Source organism: Rhamphochromis longiceps, linkage group LG7 (genome assembly GCF_057381845.1).
Source record: "Rhamphochromis longiceps isolate RC_006_pf linkage group LG7, R_longiceps_female_GT1.1, whole genome shotgun sequence".
In the NCBI taxonomy this organism is placed as follows: Eukaryota; Metazoa; Chordata; class Actinopteri; order Cichliformes; family Cichlidae; genus Rhamphochromis; species Rhamphochromis longiceps.
The window spans coordinates 45,985,161-45,998,706 of NC_140563.1; the positions used below are offsets into that span (position 1 = coordinate 45,985,161).

General features: G+C 40.7%; 1 protein-coding gene across 3 annotated transcripts in view; it reads right to left on the minus strand.

Annotated features, from left to right (window-relative positions):
* unc5cb (unc-5 netrin receptor Cb) overlaps positions 1-13,546 on the minus strand; it is a 140,171-nt gene that overhangs the window by 57,382 nt on the left and 69,243 nt on the right. For all 3 annotated transcript variants that reach the window (XM_085413893.1, XM_085413892.1, XM_085413894.1), the window contains exons 3-4: positions 8,013-8,156; positions 1,649-1,752 (exon numbers count right to left, since the gene is read on the minus strand). In XM_085413893.1, coding sequence (XP_085270019.1) covers positions 1,649-1,752; positions 8,013-8,156 — 248 coding nt within the window. The remainder of the gene's footprint in view (positions 1-1,648; positions 1,753-8,012; positions 8,157-13,546) is intronic.

A 13,546-nucleotide genomic window follows, 5' to 3' on the forward strand; every position in this document is an offset into this window, starting at 1 on the left:
GAGCCGGTGAAATATGACAGATCTTTCTCTCAACAGCGGCTGCTACATATTTCTCCAGATTCATATGTAACCACAGACTTAGCCCATCTGCTTTTTCCAAGGTTTTTTCTCTGGCGAGCTTATGTGAGAAGAGGCCTGACAAACACAGATGAAAAAGCAGCATTCGGTTTTGTCCTTTTTCCCTCCGAGGCAGCTGAGTTTGAGTTCAGAAGAAAAGGGTGGGGGAACTATCTAGTAAAATGGGACTGTTGTCTTTTTTAGCAGCCATGAGGTAAGAGGGACTAGTTAAAAGAGCTGGAAGTGTGCCTCTGTACACACACTGAAAAGTCAGGTAGATCATGGAAAGAAAAGTAAATAGAAAGCAATTACTGACTTTAGTCTGAATACAAGTGAAGGGAAATCTGAAAAGACTATAATGTTTTTAAAAGAGGTCAATTACTACAATAGCTAAACATCGTATGAGTGCTCTGTTTTCTCAATTGATGGTATCTACACTAAAACAACAGCGGCTCCTTTACTCCAGGCGAACAGAATCTCCTGTTTACTCTTCACTGTACATCTGGATTGCCACAGCAATTCAGAAGGATGTGGTATGATTGTAATCAAGCTAGGTCTTTGATCGCTACACTGAGCTAATCCAGGGCTTACAGTAACCTCAGACAGGCTGTAGAAATCACCATTACTATACAGCTGTTACAGGAAAACTATCTGACTAAAGCCTGGCTTGTATGAGGAGAGTCTGCGGAGTGCTACTCCTAAACTTTCGTCCATTGAGCTTGTCAGCACTTTCAGCAGGGATAAATGCTGTGCAGTTCCACTCACTTAACTCAGCTTTTCCAGGTCATTCATAAGCTTTTACAGAGTTCAGTCCCTACAACTCACAACTGAAAAAAAACCACCTCCCGACCAAACCATCAAACCACACTTTCATCCTGTATCTATGGTCCTGCAATCTCAACTGAGCCTTTTCAAATACAGTCCTAATAGGGTTCTACTGTCGGGCAGGGAGAAAGAACGGCAGGGAGGAGATACTGGCCAAGCTAAGGTAGCAAAGTCACACAACTGAATGTATTTTTTTTTTTTATCCCTCGGCAGATAATTACAATTTTCTCTCCTCCAAATTGCAGTGACAGGCCGACGTTCAGGAAATACCCAAAGAACTTTAATAACCCGGGCAGTGGTGAAAAATGTCCTTATCTGCGCAGTGTGGCGTGTCAGATTTATTCAGTGTTATTTTATTTGAAACCTCTGAAATAGGCAAGTTTAAAACTGAGGCAAATTCTGTAATCAACACACAGTTTCTACCTGAATTATTTAGAGAATAGAAGAACAGAATCAGTGACTGACACTACCAAAATTACAATATATGCTAAAAAATGCATGAGCTCACTATGCAGTACAATATTGTAGGTGATATTTTAACATTTTATATACTTAACAAAAAATAATGCCAAGAATAATGATGGCATATCTCCAAAAACCCATCCCAAAAGTCAGTGAAAATTACCTCTTTTTAAAGAAGTCAGTTGGGTGGATTTGAGGTGAGAGCATTTTGCCTTCATTTCCCTGAAAAGTACTTACCTGTTCAAACATATTATCCTAACAACAAACGTGCACTGGCTTCATGAAACACCCTTTTGGACCTTACCTCAGCAGCTGGGATGCCTTCGGGTGGGCGACATTGAAGTAACACTTCCTGTTCAAGTGACACTTCTTTTCCAAGAGGTTCCTGGTCAAATGTCTTTCTCAAGTCTGAAAAAACACATAAAAGACATTGTGTATTAGTGCTAAATGAAAGTGTATCATACTGGAAGATCGACAGTATATCCTGAAATATGTTTAAGATTAAACACAAAGCCGACCAGTGTTAATGTCACAAACTATAAAAACAATTAAAAGAAAAGAAAGGTTAAGTTGTCAATAAGACCTGCCTATGTAAAAGCAGTATATATAAAACAGACTATAGGTGAGTGTTATGTCTCCAAGCTCATCTTCAACACACACACACACACACACACACACACACACACACACACACACACACACACACACACACACACACACACACACACACACACACACACACACACACACACACAGATTGCTTGAAATAGATGGATGGAAAATATGGAGAAGGGGCTCACTTGCGCTCCATCAGAAAACCAACATTTTCTTGGCGTGAGAGCCCTTATGGATTAGTGCAGGGAAGGTATAGTGGAGCTGACAGGCTAGGATTACTGAAGGTGTCATGCTACACTGGAACCTGAAGCCCATTAGACATATATCATGCTGCACAGACTGAGACAGTAGCAGTGGGCATCAACTGACGAGAAGGGGCGAGGAGAGGAGAGGAGGTACAGTAGTACTTAGCAACGTTAGAGGCACTGAAGCATCATGTCTACAATCAATCCTCCAAACCCCAGTGATACCATTTTCACAAGCATTGCAAAATTCTCGTCATACACACTTTTATTGACACATTCGGTTTGGGGGTGAATAACTTCATTCAGCAAAGCACAAAAACATATTTTATTCCAGACAACAATTCTACATAACTTTGTTCCCTTTCCTGAGGAGACAAATGTACAAAATGTGGCACCTATACTGTATGTGGATGAGGAAACGCGCACAGTCAAGAATGACTGAAGGGTAAAACAAACCAAAAGGCTCTATCACCAGCTGTCTCTTTCTTTGTGTGCGTCCGTGCGTCCGTGTGTGTGTGTGTGTGTGTGTGTGTGTGTGTGTGTGTGTGTGTGTGTGTGTGTGTGTGTGTGTGTGTGTGAGTGAGAGAGAGAGAGAGAGAGAGTGTGAGTGTTTGTGTGCATGCGTGCGTGCCATCACAGCAAACTGCAGCAAGAAGTACCACAAAGGTGGCCTTGAGTAGTTGGTAGATATTTATACATCTGTCAGTCAATCGGAAATATGACAACTTACCAATGTCGAGAATGCAAGCTTTATAATCTAACAGATGTCACTGGTTATTCTACCAAAAATGCATTTTGAAATGTAATGTAATGTAATGTATTGTAATGTATGTTAATTTTTCATCAAAATATTGAAAAATAATGTCATCTACTGTATTTTATTTTACCAGGAAGTCTAACTGAGATGAGCTGCTCAGAGGAGAGACTTGGACATGATTGCACCCATTAGAGCTCTTTTCTCTAGAAAAACAACCACATGCCACATGTTACTTACTACATTTAATTCGTTTTACATTGCGCTTCAAAAAAAACAAAAAACCCAGTTATAAAACTGTATTTTGCATTACACCAACTTCCTGTAGCTTTTGATGTTGGCAGCACTGAACTATACAAGCTATAGAATGAAGGCTGACCTGAAGATCCTATTTTTGATAAGCCAACATGGGCTCTTAATTAACATTAAAAAAAGTTCACCCATCCCTTCTCTATTTTTTTAAATGCTTAACCAACCAGAGTTGTGACACTGGGGACAGAGAAGCGGGGCAGAGACAGAAGAGGTTGCCTGTCCATCACACAGCTAACAAACACACAGAGATTTGCATGATGACATCCACCCTTATGGCCAATTTAGAAAGTCCGGCTAACCTAACCTGCATGTCATTGGACTGTTGAAGCCGAAGTACCTGAAGGAACCCTAAAAGCAGAGGGACCACATGGAAAGTCCACAGCAAGCAGATATATTAGTTTCTTCTTCAACCCACACCTAACTGTGTCCATGAAAACAAATCCTGCAGTGACCTTCATTCAGGGACTCGATCTTTTAAAAGGATACAGCTGTTCTTCTTCAGAGAATGCTGCTAATACAGAAATGTACAGCTACTGACATTGTGTACCAACATAAGGCACAGATTTATTATATTTTATAGTCCTAGAATAGCACATGGACTTTAGATGTGGGCATACAGTCTGAAGTGACACAGATCGTATGGCAGGATTTGCACTTGAAAAGTCAAAGCAAACTGCGTGTAAATCTCTAAAGACTCTCAAGACTCTTAGGCACAGTGTGTAACAGGATACACTTTCCTTATCTATCAGAGTAAAGAAATGCTTTTCAGTGTCTGGGGAGATGGTGTATGAATGGATACAGAATGAAAAGAGCATTACCACCTGTAATAAAACGAGAGATCTCCAAAGACTGATCACAACAGATTTTTTTTTGTTTGTTTCTTCATTTGCTTTCATTTCATTCAATAGCTATTAGGTTTAGAGACATTATTTTAAAATAGACATGTTTCACTGTTTAGAATGAACTGGTCTGCATCCCCGAAGGGAAGAAGACAGATCATGTTCCTATTACAGAATACATGATGATGCAGCACCTGGAAACACTAAAGAATACCTATAGTCATTTTACGGTTCATTTTTTATTTGGAAAAATGATCCTTAAAATAACAAATTCATGAGGTATCCTTGTTCCAGTTCAACCTGTGAGTACCCGTGTCTTCAGGGGAATATGTTATAATTCAGCACATTTCAATGTATTGTAATGGCTGAAAGGGTGACTGCTGAATTGAAAGTAATTTCCGTAAAAGTCTGGTATGAAATTAAAAGAAAGAATGACTGCAGGGGTATATTCTTTGACAGAGGTTTTTCCAATTCAATCCAAGGACACACAAGCTGTGTGTGGGCAGGAGGAAAGGAAAGGAGATACATCAGAACTATTCTATAGCGATGGATGCTACCTTAACGATAAAATAATTAGAAGTCACGGTATGACAGGTACACACTGATAACTTTATGATTTATAAAATTTGCACTACAGTCAAATCTAACAAATTAAATTATCTGTCCAGGTACTCTGGCTTCCCCCACAGTCCAAAAACATGCATGTGTCAGGTTAACTAACAGCTGGCCATAGGTGTGAATGTGAGCGTGAATGGTTTCTGTCTAAGCTCTGCATTGGACGGGCGACCTGTCCGAGGTGTTTTGGCACCCCCGCCCCTGATCCTGAATAAAGTGAAAACACCCAAAAAAGAGAAAATATCTATTGAGCAACAGTTTCTGAAATACCAGACTTGCTGATGCCAGGTGTCAGAGGAGAATGGCTAGACTGCTTTATGTTGAAAGGAACGGAAAAGTAACTCAAATAACCGTTTGACATGTCAAACCTTGAAGCAGATGGGCTAAAGCAGCCACGCGAGGCGCCACTGCTATCAGCTAAGAATAGGAAACTGCAGCTAAAGCTCGCATGGGCTCAGAAGATTGGAAAAATGCTGCCTGGTCTGACAAGTCTTGATTTCTGCTGTGACATTCAGATGGTAGGGTCAGAATTTTGCATAAACAAAACTCAAATCATCTCCAGCTGGTTTCATGAATATGACAGTAAGTTCACTGTATACAAAGAACTCCCATGGCCACAACATCTCATCTCACATCATGTACATGCAGGCGATGAATGGGCTACAAATGTGTCAATATGGACCAAAATCTCTCACGAATGTTTCCAGCACCTTGTTGAATCTGTGCCATGAAGAACTGAGGCAGTTCTGAATGCAAAAAAAAAGTCCAACCTGCTATTAGCAAATTGTTCCTAATGAAGTGGCCGGTGGGTTCCTATTACATATTTTATTCTCTTTTTGTTTGGAACAAAACCCAATTCTTTTTCTTCCTTTCATTTCATAGCTCTTCTTAGTTAAATTATGCATTTACTATTCAGAGCATAAATTCGCTTAACAGGCAACACTGTTACTATCAGTGGCAAAGGCCAGTGTTTGTGTGTTTATGTGGAATATTCACACTTTTAGTCCTCAGCCTTCTTATTCAACTAAAAATTGAACACCCGCTGCTTTTGTAGTTCACTAATCAAAATGTACCTGTGATGAAACAGTAAGTAGCATACGAGCGATTATTTTGCAATATAGATTTTTATTGGATGTCGGTTTAAATTACACCTCCCTGCTGGAGTCTCTCCTTTCCTCACTTCTCGTAACCCTGAGCGGTACTGCGGCATAGAGGGTGTGGGAGCAGCTGAGTAGACATTCCTGCGGGAGACACACCATTCTCCCCTCAGCAAGCAAACACTTCCAGCCTCGCAGGCCCACAGAAAGATACACATATGACAACCATTACCTTAAGTGGCTACTTGTCAGGCAAAATTACACCAGCACTGCGGACTTCAGAAATTATTACTTTTCTTGCTTAGTAAATCATTAGCTACTGGTGCAATCCGATATCAGGAGGCCTACTCTGAGAGTTTTAATCCCGAGGAAAGTCACATGCAATGCTGCTTTGGTTTTACCTGCTCCAAAAGTCCACAAACAGACAAGAAAATCAATTTGCTCTCTCTGTGTATGATTCCCCTCCGCCAGTCCTGAAAGCCATTTCTTCTGATTTGATTAATTTATTTAATTTGCTTCTGTGAAAATACTTTCATTACCCCTCGGTGGCAAGCAATAACTGCACCCCAAAAATAGAGGCCAATTAAAACGGTTCTGTGGAGGTCACATGAAGGGAAGGACACACAAGAAATGCACACGTTCTCTCTTCCTCTGACAGGCTCTCACAATAATTTCAGCCGAACTTCCAGCAAGTCTGAAAGCTCCTTCTTCAACACGGCAGCCTCTTAACTCATCTGCGCTAGATGTGACTCACCGTCTGATTAAACAGTATATGTTTAGATGATGGGAGAGGAGAGGAAAACAACCCCAGTTTCCATTAGCCTAACGGGATAGAGTCTGGCTCTGACAAGAAGCCTGCCTGGAGAGAAAGCCCAGTAGAGGAGCTAATCCATTCAGCAGAAGCTAATGGGAGGGGAAGAGGGGTCCATTGTGATTTGAGGGATAGGTTAGTGCTGGCAGGCTGCTCATCACGGGTGATTATAGGAGGTGGAGCAGCGGGAGTGGACTCAGTGGGAGACTGAGAGGCGTGATTCGGATTCACCAGGCTAGTATAATAGAAGCAGTAATAGGAAGAGATACTGGTGTTGGAAATAAAGGGGAATGCACTAAATTCAGAGACAAACTGTGCAGAATATGGAGCAAATACAGAGTTAGTAATACAAAGAAGTGGAGATGATCGAATAAAAATAGGGAGAGACAGCTCCATCACTGCTAAGTTGCTTTTAATTGAGCGGTTCAGGTGAAATCCTGGATATTGACTTTGCGAGGTGCTTTCTGATGCACTGTATAGCAAAGATGAAATCATTCTGACAGTTCCCCACCAAACATCAACAGCTCAAGTCATATCCTTATCCAGTTTTGACAATATATTTGACATAAACTACAATACACTCTCCAAGTGTGTATTGCAGGGGTTTTTTTCCCCAGTTTGCCACAAGTCTAAAGAGAAACAGTGAAGATGGGAAAGATGCATCAGTCACGGTGCCTTGAAACTACTTGACAGGAGGTGGAAGTGCAATGATCTAGCCGATACTATAATAGGATTTCCTTCAGGTGGAATTTTGACAAAAACGTGTAAGTAGTTGTGTCACGTAATAGCTGTGTTGCAAAAATGTTGCCTTGATGTCACAGTCAGACTTAAGCAGCTCTTGCTTTCTGCATCATGTCTTCTGGGGTTTCATTACCCTTTTTTTCTGATTTTCTTTGCCACATCCTTTGGGGAAAACTGTTAAAAAATGAGCCCAAACTTTAGATCCAGTACAGAATGTTTCTCATTATTTAGAAACAATTGCGTGGTGCTTTTTCAGCAGGACGACAAACCGAGAACAAAGGAGGACCATACACAAATGAAGTCATAAACATGCACCACAGCTCTCCTAGTGCACAGACGCCACTTCAGCTCTTTTTCTCCCCCTCTGTGCTTCTTCTTCAGGTCTGTGCTGCCCGCAAGGAAACCACTGTACTGGCTTTTTACCAACTCAAGTTCAAAGGGACGCTTGAATCTCATGTTAGCAAAACCTCCTTTTCACTGCTACTATCTCCAGAATCTGTGAAGATACACAAGTCCATCGCTGAGATGTGTTTTCTTGGCAACCGAGAGGTTTTGTTTGGAGAGAAATACAAAGATGAGAGAGATGATAAGTGAATAATGGCCTGAAGAGAGGGATGAAAGGAGGGGGAGTATACTCACAGGCGATGCGGACATGAGCTTTGCGGCTCTTGGTGGTCCCAGCGGAGCTCCAGGCCACACACTGACACCAGAAGTCCTCTGGCCCAAACAATTCCTCCACTTGCTGCCGAGTGATCTCTATGCTGGCCTCCCTCACGACCAAACCTGGGAAAAAGAACATAAAGGATTTTTTTTTTAAATCACGGAGACGTGAAACAGTAAAGAGAACAAAAAACAAAGAATTGACCGTGCAGGAAAATGACATTAATTTGAACACCAGAAAATATAAACAGATGGACAGCTGAAATGGTTAAAATAATGTGACATCATACACACCAAACTCAAACAACACATATTTGTGTCAGTCTGTCCTGATTCTAGAGCCAGAGCACTGAGCTGCTTGGGTCTGGGCCTTGTGGGGGAGGATTCTCAGCGTCATGGCTAACACAATCCTGTTTGCTAACTCCTCTGATTACTGCTCATCTGGGTGCCAGGGCCCAAACAAACAAATCATCCCCGAAACAAATGCCTCTACCCACAGCTGCCCCTCTAGAGCAGATTATGCTGCTACCATAGCGTGTGCACATCTCTGCATGTCTGTAAATGCCTATTTGTTGGAGTATTTGAGTTATGTACATGCAACCTAGGAACAGTCTATGCGTGCGTTATGTGACACACCGACGTTTATTGAAGTACAGTGCTTATTTCATTTCTCAATCCATAATATTTTTTCTGACAGGATGGGACATTTAAGAGGACAATGATGCATTCAAAAAGGCTAGGTTGAGAAAAAAATGCATTTGCAACAGACTGCGTTTTGCAGACATCATGAGAATCTCAACAAGTATCCGAACTAAACCGAGAGCACGCTTGTAACTAATAGAAGTAAAGTATTCCATATGTATGGAGATGGTCCCTATAACTGCATTTGGATGCTGCTGGGCACTGGAACATCTCGCATTTTGCATGGATCCACATCCAGCAGTCCTGCAACATTTGTGCAGATTTTTTAAAAAGAACTTTCACGCTGTGAATATCCCATGCCACCTCATCCCAACAGTGCTGCCCCATTAGGCTTAGATAAGGGGTTTGTGTATCCTACTGGAAAGAAATTAAGCTGATGTCATTTTCCTGGAACTCTCATGCTCATGTACCTGGTCAGCAATGATGTGAAAGTGGGACTATCAAATCGCTGCCAGTTGTTCTTGAATCGCCTTTTTGTATGCATTCCCCGCACCATTACACCATCAGCAGCTGCCTGTGCCATCAGCACCATGTTGTTTGTATACCAAATTCAGGCCCTGACATCAGTTCCAAAACACTGCCTGTCATTTGCTTCCCCCCCAGTCATTAGTCATCGAGTTTTAGTGCCTTGCCCTGTAGAAAGGTTTGTTGTTAGCTGAGACGATGACTAACTGTTTGTTGAATTGGTAACAAATCTATTTTAACTCAGCACTTAAAGAGTGGTGCAAACTTTTTTTCTATTTTTTTCTGCAAAAATGTTCAAATCTTTGGGTCATTTTAATCCTATTGTTGAACATTAGGTTGTCTGCAACAACCCCCTATCATTGTCTGTTAATTCAAAAAGAATAGTGTGGCTGGGGTCTCTTGACAGGGCACAAATTAAAAGGGCTGTACAGAGTGCACGCTAATTTAAACAGTGGGCTGTGGTGGAATTAATGATTAATGCCTGTGTTGACAAAAGACTACAACTGTAAGGGAGTTTTTTTCTTCTTCAAAGTTAGAGTTACTGTATTAAATGAATAAATTACCGGTACCTATTTGCAACTTTAAGGGTAGGTATTGATAGGTACCAGTTTTGAATTTTGCACTTTTTGTTTTTCTACTGTACCATTCTCCAAGTCATAGCTGTCAAAATCATTTTACATCTTGGGTCGGACCAGTGAAGCTGCCCTTTCTTTCAATGTAAAGAAGTTTAACAACATCCCGAATGAATCTCTGAGGTATCTTATTATAAGATAAAGAAGAGCAATTTCAACAGTACGTCTCAGGTTTCATACAAGATGAAGAAATGCTGCTCAAGTAAATGAAAAATCTGTCAGCACGACTCTTTGGACTTAAATTGTGAGAATTAATGTACAAAATAACTGAATATTTTCTGGTATCTCATTGCTCAGAGTGTTTTGTAATAATAAAACAGACCTTTTTTTTTTTTTAAACCAAAGACCCATATAAAAAAATAAATAAGTATTTCTATAGCAGATGGTGAAAAAAATGTTCCTGTCATGTCACTGTTTATCTCTATTACTTTGGTGCAGTGCGAATGGCCAGTGGGGGAAGTCTTATGAAAACAGTAAAAAAGGTATGCCCTCCTTCACTTTTTCCACAGCCTGACTGGGCCGATTCTGGCCCATGGGCATTATGTTCGACACCCCTGCTCTAGATAATCAAGTTTGGAAATTTCCACAAAAAAAATAAAAAATAAATCACAAAGCAACAAAGCTTACAGTGTTTGGGCTGAGCCAATAAAGCAGAAAATATCATTATGTAGGTCTTACTGTATGTGTGCCTTATAGCAACCGCTGACAGTAGTACTGACCATTCTGTCAAATCATCATTGCTTTGTATTAGATGCAACTGTGTTGTGTTGACAGATCTCCAAAAACAGCTCTGTGGCATCTAAATCCAACATCAGCCAGAGCTCTAAACTGTATATCTGGGTGTTTCTAACTTAGCCATTATGCTAAAAATATCTTTTTAACTAAGCTTACCTAAGAGACACCATGTGCTGTCAATGTGGCATCGCTATTATGTACAGTCTCAAAACTGTGTCATAGATCATTGACTCATCTGTGCCGCAATGTGCATTTAATCAGTAATCTAATCTCTGACTGACATCCAGCTCTTTGCAGCGTGAATCACTGCCAACTGATTCAGATGATAAGCTAATTTGCAACAATTTGTTAATTTAGTTTGTGATGTGAAAACCGGAGAAGAAAAGAAAGAAGTAATCTGAATCAAGGCTCCTGGCTCAAATCAAATGTTGTGCCGGCTCAGTGTTACTTTAGTTTTACATATGTGCAGTCATCTCTGCCACTCATGTTAATGTAACAGCAGACTTTCTATCACTAATTATTATGTGAGAGATTATTGCCTGATAACTGCCTGAGACAGCATCTCAGGAGTGAATACTAATCCTGCTCTGCTGGTATGCCCATTAAAAACCATTATCTCTGTGTAAATCCTGAACCTTTTTCCTTAGATTATTAGAGCACAGCTCTGATTGGTTTACATGGTAGCTGTGTGACATTCTGGTTGAATGGAAAATGCAAAAGAAATTGGATGGTTAAAAAACGAACATGCCAATTTATTTCAGGTTCAGTGAATTCACACAGCCTCCTTGTTCTGGCACAGAGCAAGCATAGTGACATCCCACACACTAGCTTACCTCTCATGTAAAATTTACACAGTGTGCCAGCAGGCAGGGGTACAGCCACGTCTATTGTGTCACCGTTTGCTTCGGCGTGTATGGCTTTCAACACATATGTGCGAGTGCCAAAGAGTGCGCCTCTGGTCGTCGCTACTTGATGCCAGTATGCTCGCCTGAGAGGATGTTTTGTTAGTTTGAGAATGTGATGATGGATGTGCTTTTGTGGGAGCATCACATCCAGTCTAGCAGAGGGAAAATCAATAGTGGAAACAGTAAGTAGATTCTCATAATTCTCAGAAGGTCTAAAATGTGCGCAAGAATCAGTCATTTGTTTTTTTTCTGTCAGCGCTGCAGACATAAAGGGCTCTACAGTGATCAATTATCCGCCTGATGTTGTTAGCATACTCTATACCATTAGAGAATCGAAAATGATGACGATGCCTGCAGTGGTTATCAGTCTCCTTTAAGAGTCATTCATGACTTCACGGGGATTACTAAACCTGGATTAAACTCTTCCTTTCCTGTGTTGCACTTCAAACACATCTGAAGAATCACCCTGATGGAAAAATCAGAGCTCTGAAATGAGCCCGCTGACCTCATCCAGTGACTTCATGTGTGCTCAGCTAGAATTTCTAAGTGTGCTTTATATCAATACAATGATAACAAAATAAAACCGGCCATTCAATTTAAAATCAAGGTGTGTAAACTGTGTCAGGGCCAGTGAGGCGGGGCTACTATCTTCCTAAGCCATTAATAACTGGCTAAATTAGGGGCTTCATTTTGAGAGGATTCATTATTTATGTGGTTTTTAACATGAGCTAGCCTAGCAGCCTATTGTTAGCACCAGGAAACATTATTGATCAAACCAGTCAAGCAAAAACAGGCGCCATTGGTCACTGAAGGAGAGATGGAGGAGGTGGGAGGCATAAGTGCCCTGATATTCTTGTGAGATGAAGGGTGCATCTGTTAGATCTTTTAACGTATATCTCAGAGAAAGTGACAGGCTGTCTCCGGTGTACGTTACACTACCTGCACCTACATATAATTAATTTGCTACTCATTTGCACAGATCAATGCACTCTCCACTCACAGAGACTATGAAGTGCCTTTAAAAATGCTACAATGTTTTTGGGCCACGTTAAGCACCTACAAAATCTTCAAAAAGGTTTTGCATTCAATACCCAGTTATTTTGCTTGGGTGTTGTATCTGTCCAGGCTTACTTGCATGTCCTTTCTAGTTCTTTTTATACCCAACAAACAAAATTAAGTCCTATAGAAGCAGTAAAGGTGCACTTACTTTGTCACAGGACTGCACAAAATGCTCTGTTCTGTAAAAATGTTCTTTTCACATGATTGTAGATGCGCACATGAGCCAATTTCCTTTGACCTCATATTCAAGGTGGGTAGATTACAATCTAGTATTGCATTTATTCAACCATTTCCTAGTTGACATCCCTCGTTTGATCATTTTACACAATACCACAGGAAAGTTTTAACATAATCAGCAGAACATCACTCAGATATATTTATTGAAGCCATAATGTGCAATGATATTTTAGTAATGCAAGCTGGGTAGCTAATGCCTTGTTCTTACCTTTAAAATTATGAATGTTTTCTCAGTGGCTTTGGTTCTAAATGACCTGCCTTTCTTTGTGAAACACCTGCACATAAAGTGAAGCTCACAGTGATAAAAACATTTCAGACAGTACTTTTTAATTCGCTTCTTCTAATGCACCTTTATCTACCAGATTGTCAGAAGAGTCTGTCGTCACATACGGCAGACAACTGAATAACCAATCACAGCAAAGCAGCCCTCCTGCTGATCCAATCTAGCACCAACCAATTTGAAATGGTTTATGGCCACATGTTTTACTTTTATAACTGGCTGCTGATCAAAAGAAACTCTTCAAATGGCCCCTTTACTCTGCATGTAATCACCGGCTCCTTACAAAAAGATCATGTACAATCATGCCACTTGTTGAGGTGTTAATCGTTTTTATGCAGTGTATTTTTTTTTAATGCTCATGTGCTACTTGTGGCTTACAGCACCTTAGATTCATGGGAATAAAAAAACCTTTAGACATTACATATACCTGAAGCCACTTCAGCACCAGTGATGTAAGGCAGCAGGTAAGTTGGTTCATGCTGTGTACAGTGAATCAAG